At 46.4% G+C, this 23,561-nt stretch overlaps 1 protein-coding gene across 1 annotated transcript in view; it reads left to right on the forward strand.

The window, feature by feature from the left end:
* Positions 1 to 6,298, forward strand: part of WNT11 (Wnt family member 11) — a 43,322-nt gene extending 37,024 nt beyond the window's left edge. Inside the window, exon 6 of the mRNA XM_081949979.1 lies at positions 4,830 to 6,298. Within this exon, the coding sequence (XP_081806105.1) occupies positions 4,830 to 5,004 (175 nt within the window). The 3' untranslated portion in view covers positions 5,005 to 6,298. The remainder of the gene's footprint in view (positions 1 to 4,829) is intronic.
* Positions 6,299 to 23,561: the final 17,263 nt, after the last annotated feature.

Here is a 23,561-nt window from a genome sequence, read left to right on the forward strand (position 1 = left end):
GGTTGATACTCCTTGCAGACAGCTGGTAATTTGCATCCTTTTAGAGGGTCCTTGAGGCCACTTAGAAGTTTATCTGTGTCCTCAGAATCACCCGAGTGGTGCAAATGGTTCCTGTAGTCCACAATTTTTCCCTCTGGAAATCCATTCCTTCTCCCACCCCATTGCAAGGGTCTTCACCCCAAATTGCATAGTTCAAAGTCTGTAGAGATTCTCTGTCATCCAGGTTCATGGTTGTTCCAAAGGGACTTTTTTCAAGAGGCAACTAGACTTTCTTCTTTTTTCTTTTGAAGACATTCCAAGGTCCCTTCCATCTCTGTTGTTCTACAGTCTATTCTTAAGCCACTTCTTAAGTGGCTCAGTGGTTAAGATACTAAGCTTGTTGATCAGAAAGGTCGGCAGTTTGGCGGTTCGAATCCCTAGCGCCGTGTAACGGAGTGAGCTCCCATTACTTGTCCCAGCTTCTGCCAACCTAGCAGTTCGAAAGCAGGTAAAAAATGCAAGTAGAAAAATAGGAACCACCTTTGGTGGGAAGGGAGCAGCGTTCCGTGCGCCTTTGGCGTTGAGTCATGCCGGCCACCTGACCACGGAGACATTTGCGGACAACGCTGGTTCTTTAGCTTTGAAACCAAGATGAGCAGCGCCCCCTAGAGTCGGGAACGACTAGCACAGATGTGCGAGGGCAACCTTTACTTTTACCTTTATTCTATGTTCTTAGAAGGATGATTGAGATGATTCTGGGCTTATTATTACAGTTGTGCGTTAAGCATTACCTGTAGTTTATTTTTGACCTGCATTTTGGTTTTAAGCATCTGGAAATAGAGAAGGCCTAAAGAAAAACTACATGGGGAAGAAATAATAAAACCTGGCAAGAATTGGGTGGTGAAATTTAAATGTCTGAGGGTCAATAATCAGAGGGGGTTCACCCCCCAGGAGAAAATTCATTTTATTTCCATTTCAGAGACTCCCGCCCAGCCATCTAGCCCACCAATTTTTCCTCTTAATAAAAAAAATCATTTATTTCCCTTGCTCTGCCAACTGTACCGTCTTTCTGTAGCTATTTGCCATTGAATAAAATAAGATAAATGATAAAAGCTTCAAATAATAAATAATAGAATAAATTATAGAATAAAATAAAATAACAAAAAGTAAAATAAATAAAAATAAAATAATAAAATAAAGAAAAGTAAAGTAAAATAATAAAATAAAGTAAAATAAAATACAATAAAATAAAAGCTTCACAACAATACATTTTTTTGAAAAGAGGGCCCCACAATTTCTGTTTATTTACTGAGATAAGGAATCTTATCTTTCTGTTCCCATGGCTGGTTTGACGTCCCCCAGAAGGCCAAGGGAGATACAGGTTGGGTGGATGGATTCTGTCCAGCCCAGCCCCACTGAGGCTTCTTCAGGGGTCTTAATCTTTAAATGAGATATAAACAAGTGATAAGAAGCAATTAACCAAAGAGGGGGTGAATTTTTCTTCATTGGATGTCTTCCAGCAAAGAATGGTCTCTCCGTCTCTCTCTGTTCTTTCACTCGCCTCTCTTTCCCTCCCTATCTGTTTTTTCTTTCTGTGTTTTCTTTCTCTCCTCTCTCTCTTCTTTCTCTCTGCTCTTTATCTATCTTTCTTTCTTCTCCCTTCCTCTTCCCTTCTTTCCCTCTTCCCTTCCTTCCTTCCCCTCCCCACTCTTCCCTTCCCCTTCCCTCTCTCTCTCTCTGCTTCCTTCCTTTCTTCCTTCCCCTCCCCTCCCTCCCTCCTCCCTTCGCTTTGCCTCCCTCCCTCCCTTCCTTCCTTCATCCCTCCCTCCCTTTTCTCAATTTCTTATATTGACTCCAAAACAATAAAACCAAAGAATCGGTTCAATTTTGAAGTCCTTTGTTGCTGGCGGGAGAAATTCAAACTTGCTCAAGCTTTGGTTGGAATCTAAATATTTTCAAAGTGTCCTTGTTCTGATGCTGCTGGGGAAGCAACAGTGAATTGTGTAAAAGTCCATCTTTTGGCGCAATTGAGCCAATTTCTCTGATTTCCTTCTGAATTCGCTTGGGGCTCCGGACCTTTGCAAATAGCCTTATAATTAATTCGAGAGGGAGAGAAAAATTAATTGTGGACACATCAAATTTTTTTGCAGAAATGGCAGGACTGACCTGTCAGAGAACAAACAACATTTATAGGGTAGGTTTTTTTTTTTTTTGAAAGACTGGACGTTTTGCTGAAAGAAGTAAAAAATAAATTCATGACTTATAGCTTGAAGATAAAGAAAGATGGAGATTAATTGAGGGCTGAAGGGACTGGCAAAATATTTAGGAAAGGAGTTGAAATCAAAATGTGTTGAAAAGGAGGCCCAAAGTCACTTATACATTTCTTTAACTTTCGTTTTGTTTCCTTTTCTCGCCCTGTTTTTTAATTTTTCTTTCGATTCCCCTTTTTGTTGTACAAACACGCCTCACAAACACCGAGGGACGTCAACTTATGAACGTAACTGAGCCCAACATTTCTGTGGCTACGTGAGACACACCCTGTTAAGGGACTCTTGCCCCATTTTAGGACTTTTCCTGCTGCCGTTGTTAAGGGAATCCCTGCAGAGGTGAAGATAGGAACACGGCTGTTAAGTGAATCCGGCTTCCCCATGGATTTTGCGTGTCGGAGGGTCGGAAAAGGGATTGGACTAGAACCAGGGATCCCCAACTTTTTGACCTCTGGGAACACTAAATTCATAATTTTAAATCCCACGGACCACTAATACGATCTGCCTGGCTGGGTGGGCATGGCTAGGTGGTCATGAGACTGGGTGGGCATGGCCAACTCGATGTCACTCACGTCGAGGGGCCCCTCGCCAGCCTCTACTTGCCCCTCCCCTCCCAGCCCCTCCTCGCCTGCCCGCCCGGGCTCCTTAGGGCCCCAACAGGAAGCAGTTGCTGGAGCTAAGCAGCCCCCAGGAGAAAGAGTTGGCAAAACAGCTCAGTTCAAATTGGATCTGGCCGAGAAGGAGGCTCGGCAGAAGCACCTCACTGAGGACTACGAGCATGGTTTTTCCAAGCAGAGGGGAGACCTGCGGGAGGGCAAGGCCAGGTACCGGCGCCTGGAGGCTCAGCGGGCTGAGATGGTCAGCCAGTTCCAGGCCATAATGCAGTCTCACTGGAACGAGGCCCTCCAGCTCCACACCAGGAGGTTGAAGCAGACCCCAAGTCGGAATTTCTGCCCCCCTCCGACCCACACAAAAAGAGCCCGAAGGGGGAGACTCTCTGCAGCAACACAAGCGTTCATTGCACGTATCCGTCCCAGGGGCCGTAGTTTGAGGACCCCCTGATTGAGTGCAATGTAAAACATGCAAATATTTTTTCTGCGGACCACCAAACATTTCTCACGGACCACCCGTTGGTGACGGCTGGACTAGAAGACCTCCAAGGTCCCTTCCAGCTCCACCATTCTGTGATTCTGTCGTTGCTTCTTGTCTTTGCCAATCGGGAGGTTGTGATAGAGGAGGGGTCTGGATAGGTGGGTGGGCCATCCTGACACTCACAATGTGCAGACAACGCTTCTCTGGGCCCGTCCCTGGACAAACACACAACGTGGAGGCCACCAGTCGTGGGCGCTGACTCAGGGTGGCACAGTTTCTAAAAAAAAAAAACCAACGCCTCCAGGCACTTTCCAAGGACTTCTAAATATTTACCCACCTTCCCAGGCTGGCTCTGAAAAAGAGGGAGGGGGGCTCAAGAGAGGGAGGGGATGGGTCTGGGGGTGGGGAGAGAGATGGGACTTGAACCTGGAGAGCTGAGATCTAGAATAACAAATGGGGGGCCCCAGCGGCATCAGGAATAATACACGGGGGCAGACCTGGAATAAGGTCTCAGCACTTCATCAATCCCAGAGCGATGTGGGAGGGGGCTGTTCCCATAAATCTTGCTGGATTCCTTTCCTCCCCTTGGTGGGGAGGGGTCTGCAGTGAGAGCATCCTCCCCCCCTGCAATTTTCCTCGCCAGCCTTGATGGGGCCGTTAAGGATGGATTTGTGCAAAGCAGCCCCTGGGCTGTACGTTTTGGGAAAGAGCTGCAAGGGTTTTGGGGGAAGGGAAGGAAGAAGGGAAGAAGAAAGAAGAAGTAGAAGAGGAAGAGGAGGAGATGGGAAAGGGTGGGAGAAAGGGAAAGGAAGAGGGAAGGGAAGGAAGAAGGGAAGGAGAAAGAAGTAGAAGAGGAGGAGATGGAAAAGGGAAGGAGGAAGGGAAGAAAGGGAAGGAGAAAGAAAAAGAAGGGGGAAAAATAGGAAGGGAAGGGAAGAGGGAAGGAAGAAGGGAAGGAGAAAGGTAAAGGAAGGAGGAAGGGAAGAAAGGGAAGGAGAAAGAAAAAGAAGAGGAAGAAAAAGGAAGGGAAGAGGAAAGGGAAGGAGAAAGAAGTAGAAGAGGAAAAAGGGCTGGAAGGAGATGGGAAAGAAAGGAGAAAGGGAAAGGGGGCGGGAAGGGAAGAGGAAAGGGAAGAAAGAAGGGAAGGAGAAAGAGGAAGAAAAAGAAGGGGAAGAGAAAGAAAAAGAGGAAGGGGAGGGAAAAAGAAAGGGGGAAGGGAAAGGGAAGGAGAAAAAGAAAGGAAGGGAAGGGAAGAGGGAAGGGGAAGAGAAAAGAAGGAGAAAGGGAGGGGAAGAGGAAAGGGAAGAAAAGGAGAAAGGAAAAGAGGAAGGGAAAGGAAAAGGGAAGAAGAAAGGAAAGGGGAAGGGAAAAGGAGAATAGGTTGACCCCCCTTTTCTTTGTGTCAACCCCTCACTGCTCCCCAAAGACTGAAAGGTTACACTATCAAAGCCTTGGTCCACCCTGACTGGCTGTCGTTTCCTCTTTTTCCAGGCAGTGTAACAAAACGTCCAACGGCAGCGACAGTTGTGACTTGATGTGCTGCGGCCGTGGCTACAACCCCTACATGGACAAGGTGGTGGAGAGATGCCACTGCAAGTATCACTGGTGCTGCTACGTTACCTGCAAGAAGTGTGAGCGGACTGTCGAGAGGTACGTGTGCAAATGAAGCCTCGCCCACGCCTCTCCGCTGCTTCCCAGTGTGCCAAAGGGAGACGTCGGGTGCCACCTTTTCCCCCCATGGGACTCTCAAAGAAGGCAGGGGAAAACAAACGAACTTCCTCGCAAGGAAATCTGGGTTTAATCCAAAGAAACCAGTCCTTCTCTTCGGCCAACGGAGATGGTATCCTTCGATGATCTTTTCAAACAATCGCCCGTCGACGACCACGCCGGCTGGTGAAACTCTTGGAAAGAAAGGACTTTGAACTGAACCAAGAAGGCACTATCCTTGCGAGAGAAATCTCGTTCACGGAGACGAAGCATCGTGGGTTTGATCTTGGCCACCCACCTTCGCCATTTGGGATCTCTCGGACTGTCCGTGGTCTCGTGGGTTATAAGGTGTTGGGGGAAAGAGAGAACAGCTTTTCCTAAAATGATCAGTGGTGGGATTCAAATAATTTAACAACCGGTTCTCTGCCCTAAGGATTCTTCCAACAACCAGTTCACCAAACTGCTCAGAAACTTAACCAGTTCTCCCGAAGTGGTGCCAACTGGCTGAATCCCACCACTCGACCCGATGCAGGAAAACATTCGCTTTTCTGCAGGAATGAAATGGACACCCTGTAAAAATGATGCGCGGTTCCCCCCAAACAGGGGAGCTGTGTCGATCTTTTTCCACCCTGGAATGGTTTCTCTTCTAGCTTTGCTCCTCTTCATCCTTAAATGTCGTCTCCATTTTGCTCCTTCTGGTTTTTTCTTTAAACTGGCAGCATTGCTTGGACAGATCAAACGGAAATGCCCAACCCTTAAAATGTTCTGTTTGTTTCAGTGGTGAAATCTAAATTTTTTGCCCACTGATTCTGTGGGCGTGGCTTGGGGAGTGGTCATGTGACTGGATGGGTGTGGCAAACTTTTTTCCCCACTTTTTAAAGCATTTCCCCCCTGCCAGTTGGGGCGGATAGGCAGGAAAAAATGCTTTAAAAAGCGGGGAGAAAAAGCTTCTGACAATGTGAGCTGGGCGATCCTCTTTTTTTTTAATACCGGTTCACAGAACCAGGGAGAATCGGGCTGAACCGGAAGGATTTCACGCCTGATTTGTTTGTTTTTTCATTCATGCCAACATTTAATTTTTGCTGGAAAACTCTTCCCCTCCTTTTGTGGTGGCCAAAATTGTGGAAATCTTTTGGGAAAAGAGTATTTTTGAGGTTTGATGGCTAATAATACCACTTTCTTTTGGAGTTTCAAGATTTTTTGGACTACCGAAGCCTGCAGAGTGCTCCTGGGGGCCGGGGAGGACAAAAACCTTTTTTGCTTATCTCTTCAAAATCTTGGTGCGTCTTATACACCGGTGTGTCTTATAGTCCCAAAAATACGGTAACGATATTCCACTGCAGGAATGGCCTGGGAATAGCCCAGTCCTTACCCCAATTGAAAATCTATGGAGCTGACTAACAAAACTTGTTAGTCAGAAGCGACCCAGCAATAAAACCCAGTTAATAGAAGCAATCATTCCATCTTGGTTTCACATTGTAACAGCTGCAGAACTAAAAGACTTGGTTCACTCCATGGGAAGACGGTGTGATTCATGCTAAAGGTTACACAACTAAGTATTAAGTAACATGGTGATCAGTTTTGTACTCTATTTCTATGTTTTTTCTACGTGTTTCACTTTTCTTCTTTATAACTCAGTGGCGAAATTCAATTTTTTTTACTACAGATTCTGTGGGTGCGGTTTGGTGGGTATGGCATGCTTGGTGGGTGTGGCTTGGTGGGCGTGGCAGGGGAATGATACTGCAAAATCCCCATTCCCTCCCCACTCCAGGGGAAGGATACTGCAAAATCTCCATTCCCTCCCCACTCCAGGGGAAGGATACTGCAAAATCTCCATTCCCTCTCCACTCCAGGAGAAGGATACTGCAAAATCCCCATTCCCTCCCCACTCCAGGGGAAGGATACTGCAAAATCCCCATTCCCTCCTCACTCCAGGGAAAGGATACTGCAAAATCCCCATTCCCTCCCCACTCCAGGGGAAGGATACTGCAAAATCCCCATTCCCTCCCCACTCCAGGGGAAGGATACTGCAAAATCCCCATTCCCTCCCTACTCCAGGGGAAGGATACTGCAAAATCCCCATTCCCTACGAACTCCAGGGGAAGGATACTGCAAAATCCCCATTCCCTCCCTACTCCAGGGGAAGGATACTACAAAATCCCCATTCCCTCCCTACTCCAGGGGAAGGATACTACAAAATCCCCATTCCCTACGAACTCCAGGGGAAGGATACTGCAAAATCCCCATTTTCTCCCCACTCCAGGGGAAGGATACTGCAAAATCCCCATTCCCTCCCTACTCCAGGGGAAGGATACTGCAAAATCCCCATTTTCTCCCCACTCCAGGGGAAGGATACTGCAAAATCCCCATTCCCTCCCTACTCCAGGGGAAGGATACTGCAAAATCCCCATTTTCTCCCCACTCCAGGGGAAGGATACTGCAAAATCCCCACTCCCTCCCCACTCCAGGGGAAGGATACTGCAAAATCTCCACTCCCTCCCCACTCCAGGGGAAGGATACTGCAAAATCTCAATTCCCTCCCAACTCCAGGGAAAGGATACTGCAAAATCCCCATTTTCTCCCTACTCCTGGGGGAAGGATGCTGCAAAATCCCCATTCCCTCCCCACTCTGGGGGAAGGTTACTGCAAAATCCCCATTTCCTCCCTACTCCAGGGGAAGGATACTACAAAATCCCCATTCCCTATGAACTCCAGGGGAAGGATACTGCAAAATCCCCATTCCCTCCCCACTCCAGGGGAAGGATACTGCAAAATCCCCATTCCCTCCCCACTCCAGGGGAAGGATACTGCAAAATCCCCACTCCCTCCCCACTCCAGGGGAAGGATACTGCAAAATCTCAATTCCCTCCCCACTCCAGGTGAAGGATACTGCAAAATCCCCATTCCCTCCCCACTCCAGGGGAAGGATACTGCAAAATCCCCACTCCCTCCCCACTCCAGGGGAAGGATACTGCAAAATCTCAATTCCCTCCCCACTCCAGGTGAAGGATACTGCAAAATCCCCATTCCCTCCCCACTCCAGGGGAAGGATACTGCAAAATCTCAATTCCCTCCCCACTCCAGGGGAAGGATACTGCAAAATCCCCACTCCCTCCCCACTCCAGGGGAAGGATACTGCAAAATCTCAATTCCCTCCCCACTCCAGGTGAAGGATACTGCAAAATCCCCATTCCCTCCCCATTCAGGGGTCAGCCAGAGGTGGTATTTGCCGGTTCTCTGAACTACTCAAAATTTCTGCTACCGGTTCTCCAGAACCTGTCAGAACCTGCTGGATTTCACCCCTATTATAACTGCTGTTCTAATAGCAAATCTTTCGTAAAAGTTATTGCATTACATCGTCTTTCCATTGATATATCATTTTATGGTACTACGACCCCCCCCCCTGAAAAGTGGTGTTATTAGCTAGTTTTAGAAAATACACTTTTCCTAAAAGGTTTCGACAATTTTGGCCACTACTGGCGATTTTCTCCATGAAAGAGGCCATGGAGACAGATGGTATGGCTACTTTGGGGTTGGGGGGTGGGGGGAGAATCAGAGAAACATCTGGACTTTGGAGAGCATGTGGTGGGCTCACTCGCAATATGGTTGATATGACGGACCAAGCCCAGCTTCCCGTCTGATCAAGGACATTCTTTTTGGTGAAATATTTTTTTGCTTCAAAGCTTTATAGCAAATAAATATGATGCTAACAGCTGCTGATTTGCTGGGCAGCTGACCAGCTCTTTGGCTCCTTTCATTTATTAAAAATAATCCTTTAAAAAAATTGGACAGAGCAAATAAATAAATAAATCCCTGAATAATCACACGGTTAATTCTTCCTGCGTCTCTTGTCATAATGAGGGGAGGGGTCCTTGGGGCTCTCTGAACTGGGAGGTTTTCCAGCAGGCGTTTCATGAGCCAAACAAGGTAACGTCCATCGTTTCTTGTGATGTTGTGATGATGCTAACACTGATGATGTTCCCTAGTTGGGTCATGAAACGTCTGCAAGAAAAGAACCAAGCTCGGAGAGCAGCAAGGACCCCTCATTTCAACCCTGCGCTACAAATATTCTCTTTTATTGGTCTCTTGCTACATGTAGCCATGAATACAGGTAGCAGAAAAGCTCTACCTTCCTTCCTCTCCTTCTGTCCATATGTCCCTCGATTCCTTCTTTCTTTCCTGCTTTTCTTTTTATCTTTCCTTCCTCCCTTCCTCTATTTCCTCCCTCCTTCCCTCTATATCTCTCCTTCCTCCCTTCCTTCTGTCCATATATCTCTCCCTTCTTTTCCTTCCTTCCTTCTTTATAGCTGTCTTTCCACCCTCCCTTTATTTCTTCTCTCCCTCCCTCTATTTCTTTTCTTTCTTCCTTTCCTTTCTTCCTTCCTTTTTATCTCTCCTTCCTCTATTTCCTCCCTCCCTCCCTTCTTTCTTTCCTTCTGTCCATATCTCTCTCCCTTCTTTTTTTTCCTGCTTTACCTCTCTATCTTTCCTCCCTCCTTCTATTTTTCCCTTCCTCCCTCTACCATTTCTTTTCTTCCTTGCTTCATCATTCCTTCATCTTATCTCTCCTTTCTCCTTCTTTCCTTCCTTCTTTCCTTTTTAATCTCTCCTTCCTCCCACCCTTCCTTCTTTCCTTCCTTCTGTCCCTATATCTCTCCCTTCTTTTCCTACCTTCCTTCCTTCCTGCTTTATAGCTGTCTTTCCACCCTCCCTTTATTTCTTTTCTCCCTCCCTCCCTCTACTATTTCTTTTCTTTCTTTCTTTCCTTTCTTTTTATCACTCCTTCCTCTCTTCCTCTATTTCCTCCCTCCCTTCTTTCTTTCCTTCTGTCCATATCTCTCTCCCTTCTCTCCCTTCCTTCCTTCCTTCCTTCCTGCTTTACCTCTCTTTCCTCCCTCCCTCCATTTCTCTCTTCCTCCCTCTACCATTTTTTTTCTTCCTTCATCATTCCTGCCTTCCTTTTTATCTCTCCTTCATTTCCTTCTTTTCCTTTTTCTTTCCTTCCTTCCACCCACCGTTCCTTCTTTCCTTCCTTCTGTCCTTATATCTCTCCCTTCTTTTCCTCCCTCCCTCCCTCCCTCCCTCCCTCCCTCCCTCTCTGATTTGTTTCTGGGTCTAATTCCATCCAATGATTATCCCCGTCAAAGCCATAAAGTCACATAAATAATAAATACATTTCAGAAAGGGGCCGTTCTTCCACTTCCAGATCTCAGGAACATCCACCGGATCGACTCTCTCATCCAGGATCAAATCTCACACTTGTTCAACGCAGTAGCCAGAATCGGGAGACATCGAAACGTTTGATCATGATTACTAGGCGGTTGGCAGAGATCTGGAGTGTGAGAGAGACATATCACTCCTGGGTACCTTAGAGGTTTACATCAGTGGTGGGATTCAGCCGGTTTGTACCGGTTTGGGGAAACTGGTAGTGGCAAACTGCATCCGCCCCAGGGCTATGCTGTCCAATTTAGCCATGTTTTCTAATCTGCGCATATGCGTGCAAGACGCATGCGCAACCAAAGTGCATGCACGAGCAAAGCGCATGCCCAGGAGGCCGCATGCATGCACTGAATGCATGCGCACTCTCACATTTTCGGTGCGCGGCGAACCGGTGGTTAAAATTAGGTGAAAGCCCACCTCTGGTTTACACATCAGGAAACTCGCACTTAAACCTTATCAGGGTGAACTGATTCACACAACCTAAGATTGGGCGCCATAACTTTACTTCCTGATTAACTTTACGCCTACGTTTATAAGGACAATCGGGGCCTTTGCCACATGACAGGGAGTCCTCAAGTTACCGCAGTTCGCTTAGTGACCGTTCAAAGGTACACGGCACTGCAGAAGGTGATTTAATGAACGTCCGTTGCAGCATCCCATGGTCACATGATGGAAATTCAGGCGCTTGGCAAATAACTCGTATTTACGACGGTCGCAGTGGTCTCCTTTTGCGACCTTCTGACAAGGCACGTCAATGGGGAAGCCAGATTTATTTAATGACGGTCTGACTAACTGAACAACTGCAGTGATTCACTTAGCGACGGTGGCCGAAATGGCCATAAAACGGGGCAAGAGTCACTTAATAAAGGTCTCACGCGGTAACGCACTTTTGGGCTCAATTGTGGTCATAATTCAAGGACTACCTGTACCCTGTCACCACTCTGCTAGTTCAAGACTCGCTGCCACCCACAGATGCTTTGGAAATCAAACTCACCACAGCCTTTAGAACAGAATATAGAAAATAGAGTTGGAAGGGACCTTGGAGGTCTTCTAGTCCAACCCCCTGCTTAGTTAGGAAACCCTAAACCAGTGATGGCTAACCTTTTTGTCGTTGCATGCCCACATGCAATGCGTGTGCAACCCACCCTATGAGCCCTATCCCCCCCCTGTGCATGCGTGCATGACATCCCAGGCTGCCCCTTGGCATGCATGCACGGACTCCCCCCAACCCACGTTTTGGGCCTAGCAGGCTTTCCTGAAGCCTCCTGGGAGCAAAAATGGGGCGCAAGGGCCCCCCGCTCCCATGTGTGACACCCCCCCCTCGCTTGCACACACATCTCCCACTTGTGCCCCACCCCTGTGCATGCATGGCAGAGACCTAAAAATCAGCTGGCCGGCAGGAGCCGCGCACACATGCGGCGTGGAACTGAACTGGGGCGACAGCTCTGCGTGCCCACAGAGAGGGTTCTGCGTGCCACCTGGGACACGTGTGCCAAAGGTTCACCACCACAGCCCTAAACCATTCCAGACAAATGGTTGTCCAACATCTTCTTAAAGACTTCCAGTGTTGGGGCATTCACAACTTCTGGAGGCAAGTTGTTCCACTGCTTAATTGTTCTCACTGTCAGGAAGTTTCTCCTCAGTTCTAAGTTGCTTCTCTCCTTGATTAGTTTCCACCCATTGCTTCTTGTTCTACCCTCAGGTGCCTTGGAGAATAGCTTGACTCCCTCTTCTTTGGGGCAACCTCTGAGATATTGGAAGACTGCTATCATGTCTCCCCTAGTCCTTCTTTCTCTTAAGCTAAACATACCCAGTTCCTGCAACCGTTCTTCATATGTTTTGGTCTCCAGTCCCCTAATCCTCTTTGTTGCTCTTCTCTGCACTCTTTCCAGAGTCTCCACATCTTTTCTACTTGGAGGTCTTCTAGTCTGACCCCCTGTTCAAGCAGGAGGCCCTAGCCTATACCATTTCAGATAGATGTCTATCCAATCTCTCTTTAAAAACCTCCAGTGTTGGAATGCCCACAATCTCTGGAGGCAGGTTGTTCCACTGGACAATTGTTCTGTCTCTCAGGAAAATTCTCCTCAGTTCTAAGTTGCTTCTCTCCTTGATTAGTTTCCACCCATTGCTTCTTGTTCTGCCCTCAGGTGCTTTGGAGAATAGAAAACAGAATAGCAGAGTTGGAAGGGACCTTGGAGGTCTTCTAGTCCAACCCCCTGCTCAAGCAGGAAACCCTATGGCCTATAGTACCATTGCAGAAAAATGTGTTGTCCAATCTCTTCTAAAAAAAACTTTCCAGTGTTGGAGCATTCACAACTTCTGGAGGCAAGTCGTTTCCCTGATTCATTGTTCTCACTGTCAGGAACTTTCTCCTTAGTTCCAAGTTGCTTCTCTCCTTGATTAATTTCCACCCATTGCTTCTTGTTCTGCCTTTGGGTGCTTTGGAGAATAGGTTGACCTCCTCTTCTTTGGGGCAGCCCTTCAAACGCTGGAAGATTGAATGTCTGCGGAGATTCTCCATCACCCCGGTTATGGTTGTCCCAAAGGTGCTTTTTGAAGAGATAACTGGACTTTCTGGTTTTCCTTTGAAGACTCACCATCCAGTCAGAGCTGAAGAAGCTTCTTGGATGAGAAGTGAAACGTCTTCAAAAGAAAAAAAAACAAGGAAGTCCAGTTGCCTCCTGAAAAAGCACCTTTGGGACAAGGGATGTTGGAGGTCATCTAGTCCAACCCCCATGTTGACACAGGAGACCCTGCTTGACAAATGGTTGTCCAGTCTCTTTTTGAAAACCTCCAGCGATGGAGCACCCACACAACTTCTGGTGGCAAGTCGTTCCACTGGTTAATTGTCCTCACTGTTCGAAAATTTCTCCTTAGTTCGAGGTTGCTTCTCTCCTTGATTGGTTTCCATCCATCCTTCTTGTCCTGCCTTTTGGTGCTCGACAAACCAAGAAACACACACTTTTCGGTGCTTAAGGAGGTTGCAACCTTTATCTTTCCTTCTCCCGTTTATTTTATTTTTTATCTCTCCAATCCTTCCCTTCCTCACCATCCAGTCAGAGCTGAAGAAGCTTCTTGGATGAGAAGCGAAAGGTCTTCGGAGAAAAACTAGAAAGTCCAGCTGTCTCTCGCAAATAAAGCCCCTTTAGGACAACCACGTCCTGGATGACGGAGAATCTCCACAGACGTTTATCCATCATCGGGATTGACAGCAGAAGAGATTAGAGTAAGATCAGCTAAAGAGCCCACCGTTCCCCAGGCCTATTTCTGTGGTTTTCGGCTAGAATTTGCCCTGACAGGCATAAGTACATCCTGAAGTCCATCAGCTTAATGGGCTGTTTCTGCTTAATGTAACTTTGCATTCTGGCTTGTCAAGGTTGCTGAGAAATTTCTCGTCCTCTTCGTGGGCGAAAGGACTAACGGCGGTGCGTTTCTTCGCTCTGCGCTCCGTTCCAATTCATTTGCATTTTATTCGGTAGACTTGTCAGGCCTGCAGCTATCTTTTCTTGTGGATATTAGGCCTGCCACACTTTCTAATATTCTACCATGCATTTTCTATTGTGGGAAAATGGGAGGGGGGATTGTAGGAGTGAGATGCGATGTAGCCATAACAACATTCTTTCTAGAAAGCCAAGGTCATCCTTTGTCTCTGCACCTGACCGGAACTGGATGGATGGAAGCCGTCAGCGTGGCAGAGGGAGATTGGACCATGGGATGGACTTGTGGGTGTGGGTGCAAGATCTTGAACTTTCAACTGGGTGGGGAAAACCGGGAAGCTTTCAGATTCGGGTTTTCCCAGATGTGTCAACATGGCTCTCTTCATAAATTGGAACTTTGAGAAATCCTTTGCCTCGGACTCTGGTTTAATTTTGGATGTTATTTGAAACCCTGATGAGATTTTGATCCCACCTTTATTATTTGTATACATAACTCAGGGGGGGATGTATCTAATCCTCCCTTCCTCCTCCAGTTTTCTCCACAACAACCCTGTAAGATGGGGGCTGAGAGAGACGAGCCCACCGAAATGTCTTTCATGTCTAAAGTGGGACTAGAACTCCCAGTCTCCTAGTGATTGGCCCAAAGTCACCCAGTTGGCTTTCATACCTAAGGCAGGACTAGAACTCACTATCTCCTAAGAATTGGTCTAGTCATCCAGCTAGCTTTCATGCCTAAGGCAGAACTAGAACTCCCAGTCTCCTGGTGATTGGCCCAAAGTCACCCAGTTGGCTTTCATACCTAAGGCAGGACTAGAACTTACCGTCTCTGGTGATTGGCCCAAAGTCTCCCAGCTGACTTTTCAGGTCTAAGATGGGACTAGAACTCCCAGTCTCCTGGTGATTGGCCCAAAGTCCCCCAGCTGGCTTTCATGTCTAAGGCTGGACTAGAACTCCCAGTTTCCTGGTGATTGGCCCAAAGTCACCCAGCTGGCTTTCATGCCTAAGGAGGGATTAGAACTCACCATCTCCTGGTGATTGGCCCAAAGAAATTGGTCCAAAGTCACCCAGACAGTTTTCATGCCTAAAGCAGGACTAGAACTCCCAATCTCCCGCTTTCTCTAGTTGCCTTAATCTTATATCTGTTGGCGCCTGGTATCCTTTTATTCAATGTTCTGAAATTTTCAGATTATGGTTTGAATGATGATATAATCAATTCCTGGCCAAAAGGAATTCTAAATAAAAACAAATACATTTGTTCTTGCTTTTTGGCTTGAAGAAATCACCCGTCTTGTGAAAAAAAATCTCTTTCCCTCTGGCTTTGCAACTTCCTATGAAACTCCTACAGTGGGTAGACACCCTTGGACCCCAACTACCAGTTGTAAGCTACTTTTTCCTTAAATGAACGGTTGTAAGCCGAGGATGAACTTTCTGAGGAAATACAATACAATACAATACAATAGTAAAGTTGGAAGGGACCTTGGAGGTATTATAGTCCAACCGCCTGCCAAGGCAGGAAACCCTATACCATTTCAGACAAATGGCTATCCAGCACCTTCTTAAAGACTTCCAGTGTTGGAGCATTCACAACTTCTGGAGGCAAGCTGTTCCACTGATTCATTGTTCTAACTGTCAGGAAGTTTCTCCTCAGTTCTAAGTTGCTTCTCTCCTTGATTAGTTTCCACCCATTGCTTCTTGTTCTACCCTCAGGTGCCTTGGAGAATAGTTTGACTCCCTCTTCTTTGTTGCAGCCCCTGAGATATTGGAACACTGCTATCATGTCTCCCTTAGTCCTTCTTTCTCTTAAGCTAAACATACCCAGTTCCTGCAACCGTTCTTCATATGTTTCAGCCTCCAGCCCCCCTAATCATCTTTGTTGCTCTTCTCTGCACTCTTTCTAGAGTCTCCACATATTTTTTACCTCGTGGCGACCAGAACTGAATGCCAGATTCCAAGTGTGGCCTTACCAAGGCATTATAAAGTGGTATTAACCCTTCACGTGATCTTGATTCTATCCCTCTGTTGATGCAACCTAGAACTGTGTTGGCTTTTTACGTACATACAAGCCCCAGTTCTAGCTTTGCATGTGGATATTTTTCTACTTACAAATCGTGCTTTTGCATCTGATCAGCCTAAAGGATAATAGCAGCCAACAATTACGGAAATAGGACATGACATTCGTATTAAACCCAACAGTGTAATTATGTCGATTGGATGAATTACAAACGCATGTTTCTGAGCTATTCTATTGTTCCCCCTATGGTTATATAATTCTTTTTTTAAACACACATTAGGGACATATAATATTTGCTCTGGAGTGGAATAAAACATTTGGGGTGGGGGTTATTCCTTCAGAATCCTTTCTCCTTTGAAGGGTGTCCTAATTTTCTCCCTTTTTTCTGTTTCTCGAGTTTTTAATTTTTAAAGAACTATATCAAATCAACGCATGAAAAGTGTGGCACCTGGGTGCCATATACTCTAACACAAATAAAGCTAACAAAATTCAATCATAATTATTACATTCAGTAACTTATGTATTTCTAATAATAATAATAATACCCATTTATATTACAATCCATCATTATTCAATTATTCCATGTTGTATCTTGTTATTACTTTTACTATTATAATATTCCCCCCTTCTCTTGTTTCTCTCTCTTATTCTAGGTTTTGATCATGTCATACTTTATTAAAAAAAACTTTTTCTGTCTACCTAATCTAACTTCTAATCATGTCACCTACAGAAAGGGGGGGAGGGAGGATGGAGGGGGGGAGAGAGAGAAGGAAAAGCAAATGAGAACAACAACAAAAAGAAGGATCATATATCTATTGTCTCTTGCCCACTTCAATATTTTAATGGCTCAGTGGCTAAAAGGCTGAGCTTGTCGATCAGAAAGGTCGGCAGTTCAGTGGTTCGAATCCCTAGTGCTGCATAACGGAGTGAGCTCCTGTTACTTGTCCCAGCTTCTGCCAACCTAGCAGTTCGAAAGCACTTAAAAATGCAAGTAGAGAAATAGGAACCACCTTTGGTGGGAAGGGAACAGCATTCCGTGCACCTTCGGCATTGAGTCATGCCAGCCACATGACCACAGAGACGTCTTCGGACAGCACTGGCTCTTCGGCTTTGAAAGGGAGATGAGCACCACCCCCTAGAGTCGGGAACGACTAGCACATATGTGCGAGGGGAACTTTTAACTTTTAAAGGAAAGAGAGGAAAAAAGGAAAAGCAAATCAGAACAATAAAAAAGAAACGTCATCTATCCATTGTCTCTTGTCCGCTTCAATAATTGCTATGCTTTTTCTATTGACAACCAACCTCAGAGAGCACCAAAGGACCATAAAGTCTTCCTTTTCCTCTTCCTCCTCCTTTCCACAACTCCCCCCTCCCTTCCAGCACTGATGATGTTCCCTAGTCGGGTCATGAAATGTCTGCAAGAAAGCAAGCTCAGAGAGCGCCGGGGACCTCATTGTTCATTCCTGAACTGCAAATATTATTTTCTATTTCCAACTTCAATGGTCTTCTGTTCTCTTCCTGAAACCCTTAAGGTTTCTTCTTCTTTTATATATCAATGTCTCCACGCTTTTCTTAGGAGAGAGAGAGAGAGAGAGAGAGAGAGAGAGAGAGAGAGAAGAGAGAGAGAGAGAGAGAGAGAGAGAGAGAGAGAGAGAGAGAGAGAGAGAGAGAGAGAGAGAGAGAGAGAGCCCCCAAAGCTGAGACAGAATAGGACAATAGTGGGAACTGATAAGAGGTGGTATTTGGCGGTTCATATTCATTCGCCTGAACCTTTGCCCCTCCGCCCCAGTTCTATGCCCTCCTAATTTAGGCACGTTTTCAAGGCACGTGGATGCGCGCAAGCCACCCGCATGATCAAAGCATGGAAGGCTGAGTACACGCGTGGATGGGATGCATGCAAGCTCATATTTGCGAACCGGTAGGGAAAGCAAGTGACTACCACCCCTGGAACCGATGTCCCACTAAAACCGGCTGTAAATCATCTCTAAGCCATTTCTCTTTCCCAGACCAACGGTGCAAAGCCAACGGAATTATGACGGATCCTGCTGTGGGGTTCCTTGCCCATCAAAGAAAATCTGTTAATATTTATCTTGTCAGGAAGACTGCCAGATCGGAGATCAAAAGGTCCCCCGCTTTCTGAGACCCGTTAAAAGTTTGGAAAGAGTTTTAGACAACCCCATCCGGGGTCACCGGTTATTAAAATAATTAATATCCATCAAGGTGGTGTCACGAGGCCATGGAAACGCACGAAAAGTGTTTCAAGTTTTGGCTGACGACGGTGGGAATGGAACCCATTTAAGTCGAGATGCCTGTTTCCCCCAAAGGTTCCGTTCCCCTACTTAACCGTTTCTCGTCCTCCTAAAATTGCCAGTTCATCTACACGGACGATTATCTTGCTGTGCGGAGAAATCCTTTTCTGACAGGTTTACAAGTAGTTCTTGACGTACAGGTAGAACCTCGATGGTTGAAGCAAGAGGAGAATCTGGATCTTTCCTAATCCAGGACCACAAGGTTCTCATAGTAGCCCATTTAATTTTTAAGTTATTGTCTTTCTTCTTTCCTTCTTTCTTTCTTTCTTTCTTTCTTTCTTTCTCTTTCTTTGACTTTCCCCTTTTCTTTTTTTTACTCTGTCCTTTCCTTCTTTCCTCCCACCCTCTTTCTTTCTTTCTTTCTTTCTTTCTTTCTTTCTTTCTTTCTTTCTTTCTTTCTTTCTCTTTCCTGCCTTCCTTTTCTTTCCCCTTTTCTTCCTTCTGTTCTTTTTTCTTTTCTTTCCCTTCCTTCTTCTTTCTTTTTTTCTCCCTCCTTTCCTTTCCTCTCCTTTTTTCCTTCTGTTCTTTTTCTGTTTCTCTACTTTCTTTCTTTCCTTCCTTCAGTTTTTCCTTTTTCCCTTCTTTCCTTTCCCTTCTTTCTTTCTCTCCCTCCTTTCCTTTCCTCTCCTTTTTTCCTTCTGTTCTTTTTCTGTTTCTCTACTTTCTTTCTTTCCTTCCTTCAGTTTTTCCTTTTTCCCTTCTTTCCTTTCCCTTCTTTATTTCTTTCTCTCCTTTCTTTCTCCCTCTCTCTCTCTCTCCATTCTCTTTTGTTAAATAAAGCAACAAACAAATACTTAAAAAAAAAAAAAAGAAAACCCTCCAAACCCTTGACCTGCTGTTTCTCCTCACCATTTGTTTGATATTTGCTGTTGCTCTCCATTACTCTGACTTTTTCCATGGTCCCTGCCGTGAATGCTTTTGCATACAAAAGGAAGGGCTTTCCTTAGGCACACAAGGAACATGGCTAATCACAACTGACTTCTCCTTCTTCTGTGTCTCCTTTGCTACGAGATCTCTTTACCCTGAGTCCACCATTCCCAGACCAGCTGCAATTAAGGCAAAGAATAGCTTTAGGAGGGCTGTAATTCCACTTTGCATCTCTGCACTCCCCTCGGAGGTCCCTAATGATGGGCTATTACTCTGGCAGCCTCCGATGATATAAACCATGTGGGAACATTTAGAAAGGGGCTTCAAGTCAGGAAGTAACTTTGCAAATGGTTTTAGGATGCCTGGCACACAATGGGAGGGAGGAAGGAAGGAAAGAGAGGGGGAAGGGAAGTGGGATAGAAAGAGAGGGAGGGAAGGAAGGAAAGGGGAAGGAAGGGGAGGAGGAATGGAAGAAGGAAATGGAGAGGGAGGAAAAAAGGAAGGGGGGAAGGAAGGAAGGAGGGGAGAAGGAAAGGGGGACAGAAAGAGGGAGGGAAGGAAGGAAATGGGGAGAGGGAGGGAAGAAGGAAGTAAGGGAAAGGAAGGAAATGTAGAGGGAGGGAGGGAGGAAGGAGGAAGGAGAGGATGGAAAGGAAGGGGGATAGGAGAGGAATGAAGGGAAGAAAGGAAGGAAATGTGGATGGAGGGAGGAAGGAAGGAAGGAGGAAGGAGAGGATGGAAAGGAAGGGGGATAGGAGAGGAATAAAAGGAAGAAAGGAAGGAAATGTGGAGAGGGAGGGAAGAAGGGGAAGGAAGGAATTGTTAAGCAAACATGACTGTGGGCCATTGCAAATGACTGTAAATGTGTCATGTCACTAAGCACCCAAAATTCACTCACATGACTACAGTTATGAATGCCCCAACACTGGAAGTTTTGAGGAAGAGATTGGACAATCATTTGTTTGAAGTGGTGTAGGGTTTCTTGCCTAAGCAGGGGGTTGGACTAGAAGACCTCTAAGGTCCCTTCCAACTCTGTTAGTCGATTCAAACGTTATAACTAAGCAGACCAAAAGACCATCTTAAGAAGGTCGGAGACGGACTTCTCGCTGCTCAGATCTCAGACTTTTCCAGGCGGGTTGCAGACGGAGGCTAAGGAAGGGAATCGCAGGACGAAAAGGAAATATTTCTTGGTTTTCATAATTTGAGCAGCGTCTGCATCAAAGCCGTGTATTTACCTTAGGACAGATGTGCATTGCTGGTGGTCCAGCAAATTAAGCCACCAAGGAGGCCTTCGTTTACATCACCAACGATTCAGGGATAACAACCGTCCTGGACTCCCATAAACCTTTGGTTGGTTTTATATGCTCCCGGGGTGAGTGAGAGGTAAGACTGATGAAAACGGAGGCCAAAGGACCCTAGTTCTCTAGTGGTTTTTGTTTTTTTTAAAACTGATTTTCTGCAGATCTGACCATTTTTGCCCAGGATCTTGGCTCGATTGGGGCATCTACGTGGTGCTGAAGACCCAAATAAAATCGAGATTTTGGCCACGGCTGTGTGTGAAGGTCCCATGTGAATGAAGAGGCTGGGGCTCAATGGCAAGGTCATTACTGCCATCTTATCTTGAAGAGAGGGTCAACTTATTTAAAAAGCATCAGAAGGCAAGACAAGGAACAAGGGGAACAATTAGGGGTGGGATTCACTTAGGTTTACCCTGGTTTGCAACTGTGAGCGTGCGCCTTCCCGCATGTGTGTGCACCTCCATGTTTTAGTCTCCAGTCCCCTAATCATCTTTGTTGCTCTTCTCTGCACTCTTTCTAGAGTCTCCACGATGTAGAAAAGATGTGGAGACTCTAGAAAGAGTGCAGAGAAGAGCAACAAAGATGATTAGGGGACTGGAGACTAAAACATATGAAGAACGGTTGCAGGAACTGGGTATGTTTAGCTTAAGAGAAAGAAGGACTAGGGGAGACATGATAGCATTGTTCCAATATCTCAGAGGTTGCCACAAAGAAGAGGGAGTCAAACTATTCTCCAAAGCACCTGAGGGTAGAACAAGAAGCAATGGGTGAAAACTAATCAAGGAGAGAAGCAACTTAGAACTGAGGGGAAATTTCCTGACAGTTAGAACAATTAATCAGTGGAACAGAAGTTGCCTCCAGAAGTTGTGAATGCCCCAACACTGGAAGTCTTTAAGAAGATGTTGGATAGCTATTTGTCTGAAACGGTATAGGGTTTCCTGCCTAGGCAGGGGGTTGGACTAGAAGACCTCCAAGGTCCCTTCCAACTCTACTATTGTATTGTATTGTATTGTATTATTGTATTGTACCTTCCACGGCATGCTCGCATGTGCAGTAGAACGACTGGCCACCAGAAGTTGTGGGTGCTTATCAATGGAAGTTTTTAAGAAGAGACTGGGCAGCAACCTGTCTCAAATGGTATAGGATCTCCTGCTTGAGCAGAGGGTTGGACTAGAAGACCTCCGTGGTCCCTTCCAGCTCTATTCCGATTGACTACTATCACCCCAGCTTATGAGCTTCGCCCCAGGTTCTGATGTAGGAACCTTTGCTAGGAGCAAGAAGCCCCCTTGGTCAGCCTGAACAGGGAAGAACTGATAGCCCAGACCAGGGATCAGCTGGAGCCGCATGTGGCTCTTTCATCCCTCTGCTGTGGCTCCAGAGGTGGGTTCCTACCAGTTCGGCACAGTTCGGCCAAGTAGGTGGTAATTCGGCCTGCCACGCCCCCAAACTGGTTCCATCGGTGGCGGTGCCATCTTGATTTTCGGTTCTGCGCATGCAGGAAGTTTTTGCACGCCGAACAAGCAGTAATGCAGGCAGCCACCCACCCGTGTGTGGCTCCCTGTCCCTCAAAATATGTATCACAACCGCCAATGCGCTACCTCCACCAGCATGCAGTGTATTGAGCTTTTCGACGTCCAGTAGGCCAACCGTGGATAAATCCAAGAAAAGAGAATTTGCAGAAGAAAATGCAACTCCATAAACTGGTTTTGTGCGCGCTCAGGAAATAGTCAGGCATGGGAACGGTTGTTGTGGCCCCCGGTGTTTTCTTTTCTGTGGGAAATGGATCCAAATGCCTCTTTGAGTGTTTAAAGTGGCCGACCCCTGGCCCAGACCAGGTCTGAGGTTATTATGGACCGAGGTTGCCAAACTATAAGTCCCAACAGCCCTCACTATGGGGCAGGCTTCCTTAGCAGTCTCTATCACAATTCACTACGGCCAACTCACCATGGCCAACTTGCCAACTTACCGTGGCCAACTCCCTGTGGGAGAAGAGTTGCCCTAATATCAAAGAAACAGTGGAATAGAATAATTAAAGAGAGGTCGTAAAAGGAGGGACAGAACAAACGGTGAACGACAAGCATTAAAATATTTTTTTCTTTATTTTAAATAATTAAATTGAATTGTTAAATTGTCCCACAGCAAGATGCAGATACAGATAAACAGAGTTGGAAGGGAACTTCTAGGTCATCTAGTCCAACCCCCCACCTAAGCAGGAGACCCTACACCATTTGTGACGGATGGCAGTCCAGTCTCTTCTTGAAAGCCTCCAGGGACGAAGCTCCCACAACTTCCGAAGGCAACGTCTGTTCCATGGGTTGATTGTTCTCATTGTCATAAAATTTCTCCGTATTTCTAGGTTGAATCTCTTCTTGGTCAGTTTCCATCTATTAGTCCTTGTCTGGCCTTCAGGTGCTTTGGAGAATAGCTTGACCTCCTCCTCTCTGTGGCAGCCCCTTAAACATTGGAAGGCTGCTATCATGTTTCCCCTGGTCCTTCTCTTCACTAGACTAGCCAGGCCCAGTTCCTGCAACCATTCTTCATATTACAGATTAACAGAGTTGGAAGGGACCTTGTAGGTCATCTAGTCCAACCCCCTGCCCAAGCAGGAGACCCTACACCATTTCTGACAGATGGCAGTCCAGTCTCTTCTTGAAAGGCTCCAGGAATGAAGCTCCCACAACTTCTGAAGGCAACTTCTGTTCCATGGGTTGATGGTTCTCACTGTCAGAAAATTCCTCCTTTATTTCCAGGTTGAATCTCTCCTTGTTCAGTTTCCATCCTTCATTCCTTGTCTGGCCTTCTGCAGGGGCTTTGGCCAGTTGGCTGTAGTGAGTTGTTCCATTCCTTCCTCAGCATGCTGGGAAATGTAGTTCAGCCGTATCTAGGGCTCAGCCGCTTCAGCCTCTCAGCTGCTGTGCAGCCTATAATGCAATGCTCTTGTTTCCACAAAACGGCTTTTTTGACCAGCCGAGCGAAGGGAAGCACTTGGCCTGTAGCTCCTTTGGAGACCTTCCATCATTTATTCTTGCAAGCAGACCCTGATCTCATGGTTGCATGCCCCACCTGTGATTCACTTCCCCAGCTGGGTGTGCAACCCCTGGGACGGCCAGAACAATGCAAGAACCTGCTTTTGGCCAGATGCAGCTGGACGGACGTCTCTGCAACACTGTTTTCCAATCATCATTTTCTCTTGCCTTGGTCAGACTGCATTCTTTCTCTTTGTATTATTCCTCTCCTTTGCTTTCCTTTTCAAAAAGTAACTGGAAGGAAACAGAATTTAGGGCAGTGATGGTTAACCTTTTTGCCATCGCATGCCAAAAGCAGGAGGAGCTCGGGGGGGGGGGGGTCATGCACACACGTGCCCACACCCAGAA

This window comes from Natrix helvetica (genome assembly GCF_964273705.1).
Source record: "Natrix helvetica genome assembly, chromosome: 4".
NCBI classification, from domain to species: domain Eukaryota; kingdom Metazoa; phylum Chordata; class Lepidosauria; order Squamata; family Natricidae; genus Natrix; species Natrix helvetica.